General features: G+C 36.2%; 1 protein-coding gene and 1 long non-coding RNA gene across 3 annotated transcripts in view; one reads left to right on the forward strand and one right to left on the reverse strand.

Moving 5' to 3' along the window:
- Nucleotides 1-14,160, reverse strand: part of slc44a5b (solute carrier family 44 member 5b) — a 43,205-nt gene extending 29,045 nt beyond the window's left edge. The window contains exon 1 of the mRNA XM_073868000.1: nucleotides 14,002-14,160. Coding sequence (XP_073724101.1) covers nucleotides 14,002-14,038 — 37 coding nt within the window. The 5' untranslated portion in view covers nucleotides 14,039-14,160. The remainder of the gene's footprint in view (nucleotides 1-14,001) is intronic.
- On the forward strand, nucleotides 3,310-5,690 carry LOC129441397 (uncharacterized). Of its 2 annotated transcripts, XR_012369442.1 has the most exons (5): nucleotides 3,310-3,554; nucleotides 4,221-4,366; nucleotides 4,839-4,959; nucleotides 5,048-5,162; nucleotides 5,300-5,690. It is a non-coding gene; the product is annotated as an uncharacterized lncRNA (long non-coding RNA). The 2 variants fall into 2 exon arrangements; XR_012369441.1 differs by lacking the exon at nucleotides 3,310-3,554 and having other exon boundaries at nucleotides 3,561-4,366.
- Nucleotides 14,161-17,869: the final 3,709 nt, after the last annotated feature.

The raw sequence follows: 17,869 nt of genomic DNA on the forward strand, positions 1-17,869 counted from the left end.
TCAAAGTTCCTCCATGATGTACTCACCCTCAGGCAAACCAAGAAACATATGTCCATCATCTTTCAAACGAAAACATTTGATGTTATTTTAGTAAATGTCCTTGCTCTTTCAAGCTTTATAATGGTAGAAAACAGGACATCCTTCACAGACATATCCTTATCCTTCATAGACATAATCCACATGGCTCCAAAGGGTTAATAAAAGTCTTCTGTTGGTAATCGATGCGATTTTGTAAGAAAAATATCCAGATTTCAAACTTTATAAACTGTAATAACTAGCTTCTGGTAACGGTACCATCTTGGATTCACGAGAGAGTTTAAGCATAGTGAGAGTCAGTTTCCATACTTATGTTGCGGCATGACTCTCGTGAATCCATGTTGGTGTCATTACCGAAAACTAGTTATTATAGTTTATAAAGCTTGATATTTGATATTTTTCCTACAAAATCGCATCTATTACCCACAAAAGACCTTTATTAATCAATTGGAGCTGTGTTGATTACTTTGTAAAGAATTGATGCACGATTTTGGGCTTCAAAGTCGGACGTCGTTCCGTTTTCTACCATCATAAGCTTGGAAAAGCAAGGACATTTACTAAAATAACTCCAAATGTGTTCATCTGAAAAATAATGGACACATGTAGAGGAGAGTAGGGGCGAAAATAAAAATTTTCAGAAAAACAATTTAAAAATTTGTCTGTGTTAGAGATATATATTTTGCTGTGTTTAATAATACCAATACCAGGTGAAATGTGAACAAATGTAAAACGGCTTTATTATAATTTCACTTTGAACATATGTACACTGTAAAAAAAAGTTGTAGTTTTCTATTTTTTTATGATTTTGGTTCCCAGAAACCCTTTGCATAATGTTGTACTTTTTATATTGTTTTCCTGTAAAGATAAAGTCTTGTTAATGTTAAATGTTAATTTACCTTTAAACAAACTGTTGCCCTTAAATAAAATCTAATTAAATCTACAGTAAATTACTGGCAGTAATACTGTAATTTCTACAGATATTTTTAACAGTGTAGCTCTGTATTGTTACTTCTGACCCTGTCAGCAGGGATGAAAATAACACACAGCTGGATCAAATGTAACGCAACAGTACAAGATAGATCTTTGTGTTACACTTGTTTTTTAGTAAATATACATGACTATGACCTTGTTTATATGTACACTGAAAAAAATGATTCATTGAATTTAATAAATTTTTTTAAGGTAAGTGGTTGCAATCAGTTTATTTAGGCTACATTTAAACAAAAGTTTTATATTTTATTTTACTTTACTAATCTTTTTTGTTTGAATGTAGCTTAAATGGATTGGTTGCGGCCACTTGCCTTGAAGGAAATGATTAAATTCAATGAATAATTTTTTTCAGTGTAACTGCAAACATTTTCTTTTTAAATTTCAGTTCTATCAAATGTTTCAAAAGCAACCTGACAGTACAAACTTGAATTGTTAAAAATAAATAAGGTTTTAACAGTTTGAACACTATAAAATTAAATAAAACTAGAACAATATACAATTTTAGCATAATGCAACCGTATGCGCACACTGAAAAAAATGATTCATTGAATTCAATCAATTCCTTCAAGGCAAGTGGTTGCAATCAATTTATTTAAGCTACATTTAAACAAAAAAGATTAGTAAAGCAAAGTAAAATATAAAACTTTTGTTTAAATGTAGCTTAAATAAATTGATTGCAACCACTTACCTTAAAAAAATTGATTAAATTCAATGAATCATTTTTTTCAGTGCAGCAGGACAGGAACTACTGACATTTAAACCAGATTTACTTTTATTTTTAAAAAAACTTTAGAATGCGTTAGAGCACTAAACAACAATGTAGATTGATAAGTATTTTAACACATGAAACGAAAAAACACAATGCGAAAGGGAAAAAATTATGACCGCTTTAGGAATTTTCTTATCATGGTTGAAAACAGCTTTCTGGACCTAGATGCGCAAACCGAAGGAAATAACGTCTGTCAAGGGTTACTTTCAATGGTAACTTTCGCCCCACGGAACTTTCGCCCAGGTTCTCCCCTATCTCGAATTTCGTGAGGTTGAGTAAATCATGTTGTAATTTTGATATTTGGCTGGAGTATCGCTTTAATTAAAATCCCGTTTCATCCCATCCACGACAAAAAGTTTGTAAGCAGATGAATATTTAAAGAGTCACTTCTGACTAATAATACTTGTAAATCATCCTGACTAATATTGAACCATCATAATTCAGGTAAAGTCCTTTATGACAGAAGTGTTTAGACACATCTTACACGGTATAGCAGGTTCACACCTTATACCACTTCTTCATCCCGTTTACAATCTGTCTGACATTTAACCGTCTGAATGTTCGTCAGTCTGTGTGGTTTAGTCGCATCATTTGAATATCAGCCAAATAACAGCTGGTGTCAATTCATCCTGGTCAATTACATGTTCTCAGGCTCAAACACCCTTTTTATACACACTAATGTGACAGCTCATTTGATAACATCTTCTTAAAGGCCAATTGCATATTTAGATTTGATATTTAGAAGGACTGAGACATAGTTTGTACATTTATTCTGTGACTTAACATTGCAGTAAGAGACCTCAATGACATCCAACGCATACAGTCAGAGACTGACTTTTTTGGTACATTTTTGAGTTTGAAAAAAAGAAAATCCATCAACATGATTTCTTTGTCAGTCTTGGCATATAATTTTGTTGTACAGACATTGTTTTCGCTCATGTTTTATTAAATTTTTCCTAACAACAAGTCCCGCTGAGTTCCAGACAAAGGCACTTTACAGTCAGCTTCTCAGCGGAGTCACATTTCCCCAAACAATACCCCTGACAAGCGATTTATTCAGTTTTGCCTCTCGTGAGATAAATGTATCATAATGCATTGGCACAGAATGAAACCATTATTCCTTGTGGAAAAACAAGCTAAATATGCCAGATATTGTTTTGGCTTCAAATGGTTTATATTTAGTTTTTCCTTCCTTGGACTGTTCAATGAACTCCCATCTCCCTCTCTACCCATTCATCATTTTGTGTTCTCACTTTCTCCGTCTTCTTCCACCAAGCTTGTTGATTTCTACTAACACACACTGAGACCAGTGTCTCGCAGGCTGTGATGTTTAACACAAGCCTCTTTCACTACGTGTCCATAAGGAACAGCCTGGGAAGGCATGCAGGTGCGGACAGCGTGGGTTTGATCTAATGGAAAGAAACACTATGTGGCTACTTTTTCCTCTTTATCCTACCAGGATACAGAGTTCCCACCCTGTGAGATGAAGTCAAAAGAAACAGTACACAGCAAAATCACCAGTGTTAAAATTTCAGGGATGGTGTTAAATACACAGTGTTGATGCTGTTTTAACACTATCTGGTAATAAAATAACACTCCCATTGCTGGGCCAGTGTTATATCCACGACAGTGTCAGTGTAAAACAAGGGTGTTACCAGATTTCACACTGAGTGGTGTAAATCAAGCCACGCCTCCACTAAACATATCCTGTCAGGGATTTTACCGCCATTTTCTTTCAAAGGAGGACTGAAGAGAGCAGGTAAATCTCATATTCACTTGGTTTAGTTAAATTAAACTGTTATTTCTCTGTCTGACTCTACGCAGCCATATGCCAAAAAAACCTAAATAAGATATTTTTCCCATTTTATTTCCCTTTTGTTCGTTATTTGGTTCAGTTTAATCAGAGCAACCTTGTGTTACGTTGTTCCCTTGTTAGTTTGGTATAAAGTTAAACTGCTAGCTAAAAGTTTTAACCAAGAAGGATAATATTAACAGGAGATATGAACGAAAGGTTGAACCCTGATAAAACGCGACATGCACTACAAATTGAAGGTATGAAATTAAGTTAAATGAAAGCTCGTTTATTCACCATATGATGCTCGTTATGAGGTAATCATATAGGCTAGATACCGTGAGTTAACGAGGTCGTTTACATGCACGTGAGTGCACGGATATCGGTTAATTATTCAAATTACTGAAAAACACGGAGAAAACCGCAACCGCATCGTCATGTGTGTTTTTTTTTTAAGATGTATGCAAACAGGGAAAATATCGCCAAACCAACAATTCATTTTACCTCAGAATATGCACAGATTGGATGCATTGTGTGTTGTAAGCTTTTCGTGGCGCTAGATGTCAGACAGATGCAAATACATACGAAAGTGTAAAACGTGTATGGCGAACATTTGTTTTTCTGTCATTATAGATGCTAGTTTGGTGAAAGTACACACTGAGTGCTTCAAATCATTCAGAAGAGATGCTGTTTTAAGGGCAGTTTATTAAAGAAGACCTGACATGGATGACTTCCAATGAGAAACGACTGCTAATACTTATATAAATTCATTACAGAAGGTAAGTTTCATTTATACATATAAATCATTTTATTTGACATAACTGAACAGTTAACCAATCTTTTTAGTATATGTAGTTTTGTACATATTATGGTTATTAATCAGGCAAGAAAGTTACATGACCTGCTGCCAACTTTAATAAAAATATATTATCTTCTCATACATCGTTTTGCTATTGATATCATATTAAATAGCAATCAAATTGATTACTATTTTGAAAATGTATAATTGAAGATTCATATTGTCTTGAGTGCTGTTTTTAATATAAAAAGAATGTTGAGTTTTCAGAGTCTTTATTGTCATTTTTGTGATAGGACCCTACCAGACTATATTTGAATACGGCATACCCGTGAATTCTGGAACTGTACACTGTCTCTAACATGATTATACTGAGATGATTTTGATTCAAATAACGGTTAAAACTGATCCTTTTTGGTATTTTCTTGACCCTTTTTGTCTTTGAAAATCTGCAGAAATATGCTGAGGTGATGTATTGCAAAATAGCCAACATACAACAATTAAAGGATAATTGCAGACTATATCCTGATGAAGATATGGATGACCCCGTGTCTGGTCAACAGGAGTTTAAATATGGTAAGCGTACATGGGTTTGCTACTTTTACGGTTTTAAAGTTTAACTGTTTACTCATGGGTTGTTTGTGTTTAAATTCTGTTTTGCTAGGATGGGACAGTGATGTGGCAGCTCTTCCCTAGCTCATTCACTTCTTGCCTTCATTTGTGAAAGGAAGAAAGACTGGAGAGGGTCAATGTGCAACTGAAGCTACTGACTGTGCTGTGTAAGTTTTTTGGTATTTTGTTCTAGTTATTTATTCAGCAGTTAGTTTGCTTGCATTGTTCACCCCATGCAAATGCATACAAGTTCATAAATACACATCAAATACATTCATCAAATACACTCTTTTAAAACACTTAGGTGATGAGCATCAATCCATGCTTTGAGGGGGATGAATCAGCACAGCCCTGCCTGCTCTGCGTTGGGAACAAAAGTTGCATCCAGAATTTTTGCATCATTCTGGACCAAAAAGCCATTCCCTCCATGATGAAGACCACTGATGCAGCCTTCCACTACTGTACAGTAAAACAACTACAGAACTAAATACCAGGTTGGAACGTGTATAAGAAAAATGAAATGTCTTTTGAATTGAAATGTCTGTTTTTGTTATGGAAAAATCTTTAGTATTGTGAAGGATAAGCATTTCTGCTTGCCGATAAGGTAATTGCATGTATTTTAATGTTCAAGTGTTGAGTAGGGTGGCTAATTTTTTTAACTCTCATTTGATTTATTAAAGACCTTATAATAAGTGGTTTTCATGTAACTGCGCTGTGGTATAAGATAACTTTCATTATTCCATACTGTATTCTGTTTCTAACTGTAGCTGAGGTATTTAAATAAGCAGTGTTAAAAGTGTTGTGCGTATCAATGTAAATATTAAATGTGATGATGTATTTAATAAAAAGAGGTTTTGCAATATTTCTTGTCATTTGTCTTTTATAGAAACAACCCATTAGCTACAAAAGTGGCTATTAATCAGTATTTTAACACTTAACATTGTTGAATTCACATTACACTGGTGTTGACCTTAAATTAGGAGTGTTAATTTTTAACACTGTATTTCTGTGCCAACACCAGTGTAGTGTGGAAACAACAATGAATAGTGTTGAACAAAGTGTAAAATTTAACAATATTGAGTGTTAAATTAACATATAATGGGTGTTGTTAAATTAACACTACACTTTTGACTAAATTAACACAGTGTAGTGTGGACACATATACACACTTTGCCGGTGTTAAATTTGACACCGTGGGTGTTATTTTAACACCAGTGATTTTGCTGTGTAGCAAGACACTTGTGAACTGGCTAAAATTTTCTACTCATTTTCAGTTAAAGCTATTAAAGGGACATTCCACTTTTTTTGAAAATATGCTCATTTTCTAGCTCTCCTAGTTAAATATTTGATTTTTACCGTTTTAAAATCCATTCAGCTGATCTCCGGGTCTGGCGGTACCACTTTTAGCATAACTTAGCACAATCCATTGAATCAGATTAGACCATTAGCATTGCGCTAAAAATAACCAATGATAATTTTTAGATTTAAACCTTGACTCTTCTGTAGTTACATCATGTACTAAGACTGACTGCGATTTTCTAGGCCGATATGGCTAGGAACTACACTCTCATTCTGGAGTAATAATCAATGACTTTGCTGCTGTAACATGACTGCAGCAGGCGTAGTGATATTACTGGCCGAAAATAGTCCCCTTGGTTACTTTCAATAACAGGGAAATATTTTTGGGCAGTGCGTAATATCATTGGGCCTCCTGCAGCCATGTTACAGCAGCAAATATCAAATATCAAAATATCAAAACTCATTGGTTATTTTTTAGCGCAATGCTAATGGTTTAATCAGATTCTATGGATTATGCTAAGCTATGCTAAAAGTGGTAGCTCCAGACCCGGAGATCAGCTGAATGGATTCCAAAACGATAAAAATCAAAGGAGAGCTGGAAAATAAGCATATTTTCCAAAAAAAGTGGAGTGTCCCTCTAAGTAAATATACAAACGGAGAAATAATTACGCAAATAAAGACTTTTGTGTGGCATGTCAAGGCTAAATCCCACTGATCCATTGATCAGTCTGCGCAGCCCCACATGAAATTGAACATGTATTTTGGTAAACTAGTCGCAAAACCACGCAGGACAGACGATGTGTCCAAAATATTTATTGGTATTTACTTAAAATGCCTTAAAAAGGCAATCACCACATGTTCTTTGACTATGGCTGTAGTTCTTTTGGATATCATAATTACAGAGACATTAAAGGAATAGTTTAATATGGAAAATGGATAGACTATGTTATTACCTTAACTAAGAAGAGTTGATACATCCCTCTATCATCTCAATGCGTGCACGCAAGCGCTGTGGCGCGCGGCAACACTTGATAGCATTTAGCTTAGCCCCATTCATTCAACCGCACCAATCAGAGATAAAGTTAGAAGTGACCAAACAATGTTTTTCCCATTTAAGACGAGCAGCTACACGAGCAAGTCTGGTGGCACAAAAAAAAACATAGCGCTATTCTAAGCGGATTTAAAAGGGTAACTATATTGTATGGCGGAATAGCACTTTTGGGAGTACTTCGACTCGGCGCAGTAACACCCTCCCTCTCCCATTATGAGAGGGAGAAGGGGAGCAGATTTTTCAGGTGAGTCGAAGTACTCCCAAAAGTGCTATTCCACCATAAAATATAGTTCCTCTTTTAAATCCGCTTAGAAAAGCGCTACGTTTTATTTTGTGCAACCATACTTGCTCGTATAACTACTCGTCTTAAATAGGAAAAACATTGATGTGTTTGGTCACTTCTAACTATATCTCTGTTTGGTACCATTGGGGCTAAGCTAAATGCTATCAGTGTCGCCGCGCGCCTCAGCGCTTATGTGCACGCACTAAGATGATAGAGGTATGTATCAACTCTTCTTAGTTAAGGTAATAACATAGTTTAATATGGAAAATGGATAGACTATTCCTTTAAGTGACAGACTTTCTCCTCGACTGTGAGACAGATATGAGAACAGACTGGGACAGATGGACAGGCGAAGTTAAGAGAGACTGAAAAATTGAGTGATAGACAATGCAGACTGGTGAGGCGCTTTTAGATTTGTGCTTTTGGAGGCTCGACACAAAACTGGTCTATGTTCAACTAGAAGGCTTGAACCAAAATACTTAAAGGTCCCAAAGTGTTTTCTGATATATACATAGAATGTATGTGTCTTTATTGAAGAACACTTATGGTTTGATTTGTCTTACAGCCTGTAAGTTAACTCCTGTTAGCATTGCATTGTGAGCGAATCTTTCAAACATGGTAAGGAGCGTCACATTTCCGGTTGACGTCAAAGGTATTCAGGCCAATCACAACGTACAGATTAGCTGGCCATTCAGGGACACAGCGCTTTTCAAATCAATGAATTTTGTACAAAATCAGTGCGTTTCAGGAAGAGAGTGAAATCTGGAGCTACAATGTATGATATGTGGAAAATAATGTATTTTTTACACCATAAACCACACAAACACATTGTATCATACCAAATACATTTTAGCCATGGGCGCTGCCATGTTACGTAAAAATGTCAGTTTGGAGCCAGGGCATCTGCGGAAGTAATCGTCCGTGGAGCCAGAGGCGGAGCCACGGTATCAAACTTCCACCCAACGCCAATCATAAAGACATGCCCCGATTCTATAGCATTAAATGACTAGCTAAAACAAAACTTATCACAAAAATGAACAATTGAACTAATTGCAACTAATTGTTTGCAGAATAAAAGTTTTTGTTTACATAATATAGACGGTTTCATCGGACGCACGTGCGCTGACGCGATACACGTCTGGATCCGAACTTTACTTCCGGTTTCGTTTTTTTAAACGGTCTGACTAGTAGCTAAACTGACCTTTTAAACAAATGCCTCGTCGAAAATAACAAATGCTTTGGTTTCCTAGGTAATTTATGTGTTGTTATTTTGCTTGTTATATAAATAAACTATGTTTGAAGAACTTTGTTGTTATTTATTCTTAGCGGAGTTTACCGGAAATTACGTGCGGACCACGATAGCCGCTTGCTTATGTTGTTACTGCTGAAACGTCTATATGTGGGTGTACTGTAACCAATATAGTTGGTTATTTAATTCAGTATATGAGTCTTATGGAAATCCATCACAAATTACAAGCACACATGCTGGATGAAAGCTGGCCTATCGTCCCCTTGTGTAAGAGAATTTTTTTTCTCAAGGACACAAGCTACATCCTTGAACACCAGACGGACGACACAGACATTGCCAGCGTGAGTGTGAATGTGACTCCAGGATACTGTCTCCTTCGCTCCCTTCCAACTGACCACCATGTTTCTGTGTAAAACGGACCTTTTATACAGGACCAGTGATGCTATCTATTAGCACAACTTCCTGAATACTGACATTTACAAAGGTCGGAGAAAAATGAGACACCATTAGTCTTGTATCCCTAAGTCTGGCATTTGTGTATAATCCATCGTTGTAAACACCCTACCCGCACAGTAGATGGTTCATTTTGAACTATAAAGCAGTCTATGGCACTGTCACACAAAGAAGTAGACTTCTTTGTACCACAGACAGTGGTGATAAAAGAAACTTCTGTGTTAAACTCTAAAGAGTCGAAGGGAGAATATCTTGTCCCATATGAATGCACTGACTGTCCTCTTTATTAGCTGCATAATTCCGGTAATAATTCCATTTTATTGCACCACTTTTAGGAAGCTCTGAAGCAGGAATATAATTTGCTTTTGGTCCATAAGGGCCGATTGACCTGTTGAGGAACTCATCTCAAACTCAGTAAGATACTTCGACTTTCCCTTTGAAAAGGCAATTCAGCTTCCCCGGTACCACACTGTCTATCTTCTTGCATCCTACTGAAACTTAACAAGGCTAAATCATACACACAACACGGCTATTCAATTCTTCATGAAGAGCCAGGTCCTGCAGTTTAATTCCAACCCTGCTCTTACACACCTGTAAAAATGTAAAGGTAAGGGGTACAATTTATTTCACTCAAGTGGCACCTGACAGATTTGCAAAAATTAAGTACATTTTCAAATAACATCTGCCTCACATATGTTTGGCATCACTCAATAAGTCTTAATTCTTGTCCCAATATACTGCATCACTGTTACCATCATTTAGCTTTCCAATTTGCCATAAGAGGCAGTGGGGTCTCATTCACGAAGCATGCATATGGACAAATTTGTGCTTGAGATGTGCATATGGATGTTTTCATGAACAAATTGTGATTCAACAAAAACTTTCGAATCAAAATGTCTTCTAAACCTATGCAAAAATTCAAGAAAACCTAAAATAACTTCTACGCAATAATCACGTACGCTATAATCACATAGTAGGCTATAATTATAATGTTTATAATAAAATTTACATAACTATATTTTATATTATAATATTTTCTGTATTATATATTATTATACATGATCTATATTATTGTTATTATTATTATTATTATATACACATTATATTATACATTATTAAAGCCTACTTATTTTGTCTACACATATAAAGAAGATGCACGTAATGACAAATCTTCACGCTTTCCTTACTCACTTTTTGAATCTCTATATACGGACTACCGGCACATCCGGGAACTTGACTGTAAATTTCGTCACCGCCCCTTTTTGGGGGAAATAAACCGGACCTTCCGTTGACTTCCATTCAAAATAGCGGAACAAAGCAATGTTTTTACACAGCCGGCAGGCGTAAATAACTTATGAAATCACTCAGATTAAACATGTTGAGTAATTATCTGTCCACCCTGCCAGCCATAGAGCCCGAAAGATACATTAACACATTTAATTTGGTCAATACAAAAACATGTCCCCTTCACTCTCCCAGGCAGCGTCAAATTTGTGTCACAACACTATCCAGTGATTGCTGGAAATATCACTAAAGCCGCCTTTCCACTGCGCACGACAAACGACGGCCTATAAGCCGAAAGTCATTCATTTCCTATGGAGAATCGCAAAGGGGTTGCGTGAGGTGCCGACCATTTGCGGATGCGTAAATATCGGATCCGTTTTGAGCGTTGGATCCGCAAAAACTTGGCAATCTTTGTCATATATGCATAGCTGTTTATTGTTTCATTCATTTACGTTAATTTATTTATTTCACCCTGGTAAACATATTAGAATAGAGCCTCTTGCGCTGGAATGAGCTTCTCTCCCATATACGCTTAAACTAAAACTTCATTACGACTGCCACTAGGGGGAGAACTCCGACTGTCGTTTCCGTATGTCGTGTGCAGTGGAAAGGCGGCTTAAGGTTAGTTGTATGGCTGGACGGAAAAGTGCACTCAGTACTCTAAATATAAAGACATAATATATAAATACGAAGTAACTTTCAAATACGAAGTAAAATCATTCACTTGCTTCCCTGTTGACTCGATGAGGTACAAGTAAATGTCCGGGTAAGACACCTCTGGTCAATAGGGAGCGTTGTTACACAAATTTGACGCTGTGAGAATGAAAGGGACATGTTTTTATATTGACCAAATTGAATGTGTTAATGACCCTTTCGCGCTCTATGGCCGGCAGGGTGGACAGATAATTACTCAACATGTTTAATCTGAGTGATTTCATAAGTTATTTACGCCAGCCAGCTGTGTACGAGCGTTGCTTTGTTCCGCTATTTTCAATGGAAGTCAATGAAAGGTCTAGTCCGCTTTCCCCCAAAAGTGGGTGTGAACCTGTTCAGAGACATTCTATTACATTGCGCCGGTTGTGCGTATGAAAGCCTCTGCATAATGCCTAATGTAAACGTCATGTAAATGTAATAAGAAGTCCAAACTACAATCACTTGATCTCCTGTCTGTTTTATTTTAGATACAGATGCGCGTCTGTGTCATATTAATTAAATGTCATATTTGTTAACACATCCACTACTTATTTAATGTTACTCCGGTCGGTGGACAGCACAGGACGCCTTCCTCCAGCAACAGCAAAACCTCCCAAATAAACAAAACATAACTTTACCGATAATAAATATCATCATGGATTTCTTTTCAAGCTCTTTTGCTTCTATGACAAACTGCTCTAAAATTTTCTGTGGACTAGCGCTGGACTGCGAAAAACCCTTATATGGAGCTGGTTTGGGCGTGTTTTATGCAAATTACCAACCTCGTGCACGCGGCCACTCATGTAGAACACTCCAAATTCACTAACGTAAGAACAAAGTATGAGAACAAATTCATATGCGAATACACATGTTGTGAATTAGGCGGAAAGTTTTCGTGAGAAGTTCAAGTGTGCGTATAAATACAAAAACGTACGCAATTATTAGTGAATGAGACCCAGTGTCTGATGATATTGGTTATAAGGGATGTGCAAAAATATCGATACAGCCTTGAAATGCACAGCACAAGTGCAGAATGACATCAAAAAAATCAATGATCTGTATTGGTGGAAGTGAGAGTCTGTAAGTTTTCAAAGATTATATCCACCAAATGTAAATTTTGTAAGCGTTTCAGAGCATATTGGTTTATCGATTTCCTCCAGATATTCATCAAAAAAGTCAATTTTGATTTTATTAGTAAGTTAATAAATGTTATACTGGCATCCATCTCTACAGCAGATTAGACTTTTGTGGGAAAACTATAACACAACAAGACCTATGCATCACCTCTGGGTCTACAAAGAAGAAAATCTCACACACATGACCTCTTATGCGGTCATGCAATACAATATCCTGCATCTACTTGGATGACGCCTTTGAATCTGGTTTGTTACCAGCACCAGACATCACATTGCTACACTGAAACAACCATATGGTTTCACATCAAATTTGATTGTTTTTCCCTATAATCTCAGAAGCTATCTTGCGACTTTAGCTGAAAACGTTTGCGATTGGCAGGTGGCTCGTGGGAATCCAACAATACACGAAGCAAAGGCCAAAGATCACGACCCTGCCCGAGCGAGACAGAGAAACAGCTGCTCCCTGCACAATTTACGTGACAAAGAAAACCACGTTCCTTGACACTCAAATGGTAAACAACAAGGCTGTCAAATTAAAGTTTCATATGCAATACAGCAAATGATAATTACTCCAACTCTATTTTAGATGCAGAATGGCTCTGTATGCGTAGGCGTACCAGAAGCATCCCTTTGGCGTGGTTATATGTGATATAATTAGACAGATTGCCTCTGAAAAATATTTAGTGCAGTAGTGTTAAATGGCTAAGTGGGCTGTGAGTGCCCTGTTTCAGCTCATTGGAGGAGGGGGTGAAGGATTGTTAAAGGTCTCAGATGACTATGGTGGAATGTGAAGTAAATCTGTTGCTTGGCTCTCTGTCCACCGACATAAGTTACTACATTTACATTTATTAGACGCTTTTAATCCAGTGTGACTTGGGGATAAAAAACAATGAAACAATTCAGTAGGCAAAGTTTCAACAAAGACAAGTTGGATGAAAAGAGAAAATGTTCTGAATGATCCAAAAATAAATTCAAGACTAAGTATATACAGGCATATATATGATTATTTTAAAGAAAAATTCTGCATGTTTACCTCCAGATTGACTTTAATAGTATTTAAAATTAGCTTTGCTAAAACCAATGGTACGTAGCTGCAAAAAGTAATGCCAAGTCCGCGTACTATAAGCTTGTTGTATATCTCTGTACAGTTATAACATGACTGTACACAAAAACTGTAACACAAAAAAACTCTCCAGATGGAAACTTTGCGCAGCATTAACCACTTCTGTTCTGATTACTAGTCTTTCATATTTGACGTAACAGTTATCTCAGTCAACTTATATAACGAGCGAATAAAACGGCTTTCTAAACACAATCAAACTCCATGTGTTTTCATCGACGTGTTCAGTTTTGCAATAAACTAACAGTCTAGGTTAAGGATTAAAACAGTTCAGTAGAGCTATGGTCGTATCACCATCTTATGGCTCAAAAATGATGAGAAAAACGAACAGGGTCAGAAAGCGTTTACTATGTTGACAGAAATCAACCACGGCTTCCTTTTTCAACTGTCTTACTGCTAAACTTAATTTGACACGATGCCATCGACAGGCTCGCTTACCGTAGTATGAAGATGGAACTGCACTTTTCTTCGCCATTGCGCTTCCGACAAGCGGCTCTCGCGTGTCCTTTGTTTACGTGATTGCATATGAAGTGTCGCGAATAGCGTTTCTCCGACCTGTCCACATATATAAAGACAATTCGTGATTTGCTCGGCAACGTCACTGTAGGCGGGTTTGACTTAATTTGTCGCTGCGCACCATGTTCAACTTATGTGAGTACAATATCGCGATAGCGCTTACATAGATATGCTTTAGTAGAGCTCTCGCGTTATTGTGATGTCATCATCTTGTATAGTGATGTCATCTGCGCAGAGCTGCATGAAGTGGAACGAGCCTTTTGTTTACAGCGCCATAAGCAGTGTGAGACGCTTTCTGTTGTGTAAGTGACGTCTCAAGTAACCAATCGCTGATAGCGGCAATCGCCTACTAGCCAATCCAACAGCTGAAGGCGGGGCTTGTGGAAATGCTAGTGAATAAAAACAAAAGAAATCTCGCCCTCAAGCACAGGAAATTGAGGAAAACACTTTTGCTAGAACAATGTGGTAATGTTTTGAAATGGTTTTTGGTCACGTTATCACACAATACAGAAGTAGCCTGTAAGTATTTAAGCTCCTTTTGATTTTTAATCCTAATTAAATAAAAAATGAAAATTAAATGTAACAATATTTAATGTACAATGGTTATTATATAACAATATAATATGTAAAATAACTAAGCATCAAGTGCAAATTTAACCAAATGCCAGAATTAGCATAAATAGTTCAATTTCACTTGAAAATCGTTAGTTTTAGTTTAAGTCGTGTGAATTGGTTAAATTTATGGGTGATTTACACGTACCACAATTCATTGTTTGGACATTAATCGTCATTGCAGTTTTGTGTAAAAATATACAAGCAACCAAAATGCAACCAAAATTAAAGTTTTGAGTATACAACATCAAATTTTATGGTACATGAATATGATAATCATGTATAAATATCAAAGTAACATGGTGTAATGGTGTAACCATTTAATACTTCGTCCTACCATGACCGCAGTATTTGGGGTTGTAATGGTTTGGTTATAATCAAGCTTTATATAATTTAATTAAACATTTTATTTTGACTTGTTTAAAACCAGTTGCCGAATTGGTTAAAGGGGACATACCATGAAAATTTGACTTTTCCATGTTTAAGTGCTATAATTGGGTCCCAAGTGCTTTTATCAAACTAGAAAATGTGAATAAAATCAACCCAGTAACTTCAATATTCTCCACAAGCATGTGAAAAAAAGATAATTAAATTTGGCTCCCCTTGTGATGTCAGAAGGGGATAATACCGCCCCTTAATATCCAACCACGACACTGCCATTTAGTACAGAGATCAGGTCATTTGCATGTTAAAGGACACACCCAAAACGGCACATTTTTGCACACACCTACAAAGTGACAATTTTAACATGTTATAACAAATTATCTATATGATATTTTGAGCTAAAAATTCACTTATGTACTCTGGAGACACCAAAGATTTATTTGACATCTTTAAGTCTTGTGAAATGTCCCCTTTAAGTAAATGTCAATTACTGTGACTACCACTGTCTGCAAGTCACCACGTGATGGCAGTAATGTGTAATGAGAGATTTGTCATATTGAATTTAGGAGCAGCTGCTTTTCCAATCTAACTATAAATGTATGTCAGTGGCTAATGCTTAATTTCAAAAGCAAATACAATTTATCCCACATACACTTTACACATCTATACTTTCATAAAAAGTAAGAACAGCCACAATTAGCTGCATACATAGCAAATTGGTCTTATTAACAAAACTGATCCTGCAATCCATTGGTCTCTCTGCCCCTTTGAAATTATTTTTAAATACAAACTTTATTCTGACACCATTTTATTTAATTTTGTGTAAGAATATTGTGCCCTTTAATGTTGGTGTTCCTTTGTGGCAGGTTTGCATCAGTGTTGTGCTGTGATTTTATATGTTCTGTTTATATACAGAGCTATTTTACAGTGCTTATTTAGACATTTTTGTTTTTTAGCTGTATTTACAGATCACATGATGCTTTATACAATGATGGTCTAAGTCACAGATTGTTCATTTCTTGGTATTTATGTACAGTATAAAGGTAGTGACAGTATAGATGCACTTTTATGCAGTTTTTACCAAATCTAATCAAAATTATAATCTATATTAAATGTTTTAATTATAAATATTCTTGCTTCTGCCTCTTAAGGTATAATGCACTATAAGCTAAACATTAGAAAACCACAGAAACAATTGCAAACTCTAAGAATAGACAGCTGCCAGATAGCTATAGTGTCCTATTGGGTTAGAATAAATGTGTTGAAGGTGCCTGTGATATCAGTAGTGCTGCAGGCACAGCTTTTTTTAGATAACAGCCAAACCCAAAGCAAGATGCAATATGTAAGACGCAGCTTATGTGAAGGCAATAACTAACCTGCCCACTGGAGACATACACTTGACAGACGAAAGCCATTCAAATGCATCATTTGATTAGTTTAATAATAAACTGTTCATAATAAAGTAAAAAAGATCCATACTGCAATCAAACTAACCCCAGTTTCTGCCTTCAGCACACAAAAATGCAGAAATTTACACTGCTTCAACATCTGCCTACGCATACTACACATTTTCAAACACCTTAGTCATCTTATCCCCCCACACAGGACACCTTTATGTTATTATATGTGTAATGTAATTTAAGGTAACTTTTCTCATTAAACATTGTTTCAGTTTATTTCTCTTTAATTATATTCTTCAATGAAATGAGACATGCCTTGTGGAGTACAAAAATTAATTTTGTTGTGTCTGTTCAATAACAGTACATCACGACATTGACATTTACCTGGACTTTGATTATATGCCAAGTAACCAAGTTATATGCAAAGTGATCAACCTTTTTGAGCAGCAGTCAGTGAAGAAGAACAACCCGTGGGCATATGAGTCATACAAATGACTGCTTTAATCAGTTTTCATAAAGTAATTTAGTAATGGCCCATCTGTTTGTACGCCTAATTTGAACTGAGAGCTGTACTGTCAGACAAATGGTCAAAAATTGTTCCCTATATATGACAATACATGTACAATATAGGCTTTTTCATGGAGCAGCCTTCTCAAATCTCAAAGCTGATACAACAAAACAACCACAAAGCATTAAAACTGTGCCTCATTGTTAAATATTCAAAGGATATAGACTGTTTATAAATCTTTAAAGCAAAGGGTGAGTTAGATTTGAAAAATGTATCGCCAACATCTCCATTTCCAGTCTTATTCCACTCAGAATGACTGCTTTAGGCAAATCTCTGCTCCCGTGAGAAGCTCTGCCACATTGGATGCCATTTTTAGACAGGGAGATGGTATCGGTTACATCCAGGGCGAATGCTGATTGTTCGGGTTTGCTATGCAGAAGTCTTCTCATATGACCAATCTCTTATTCTCAGTTAATCACCTAGCTGTTCTTAATTCATAAAATTAATGGTGTAAGTGAGTTCAGTGTTATCCAATAAAATCCATTTAAACTTAGATATAAAAAGGTGGTGAGACTTGAGAATTAACTGTTAGATTAGATGAATTTATTGATTAAAGTACATAAGTGTGTAATTGGTGTATTGATATACACTTTTATACACTGTAAAAATGGTCCTAAGCTGAGGCAGTACCTTTTAAAAGGTCCAAAAATACATTTTAAGTACAGATATGTATACATTTGGTACCATTACATGCAGGAGGGACTAATATGCACTCATTGGTACCTTTGAGGTACTAATATGAACTCTTTAGGTGCAAAGGTGTACTACTGAAAGAGTACTATAGGGACTATATTTTTCTGACAGTGTAATATCCACAATAAAATCT

Source organism: Misgurnus anguillicaudatus, chromosome 5 (assembly GCF_027580225.2).
Source record: "Misgurnus anguillicaudatus chromosome 5, ASM2758022v2, whole genome shotgun sequence".
Classification (NCBI taxonomy): domain Eukaryota; kingdom Metazoa; phylum Chordata; class Actinopteri; order Cypriniformes; family Cobitidae; genus Misgurnus; species Misgurnus anguillicaudatus.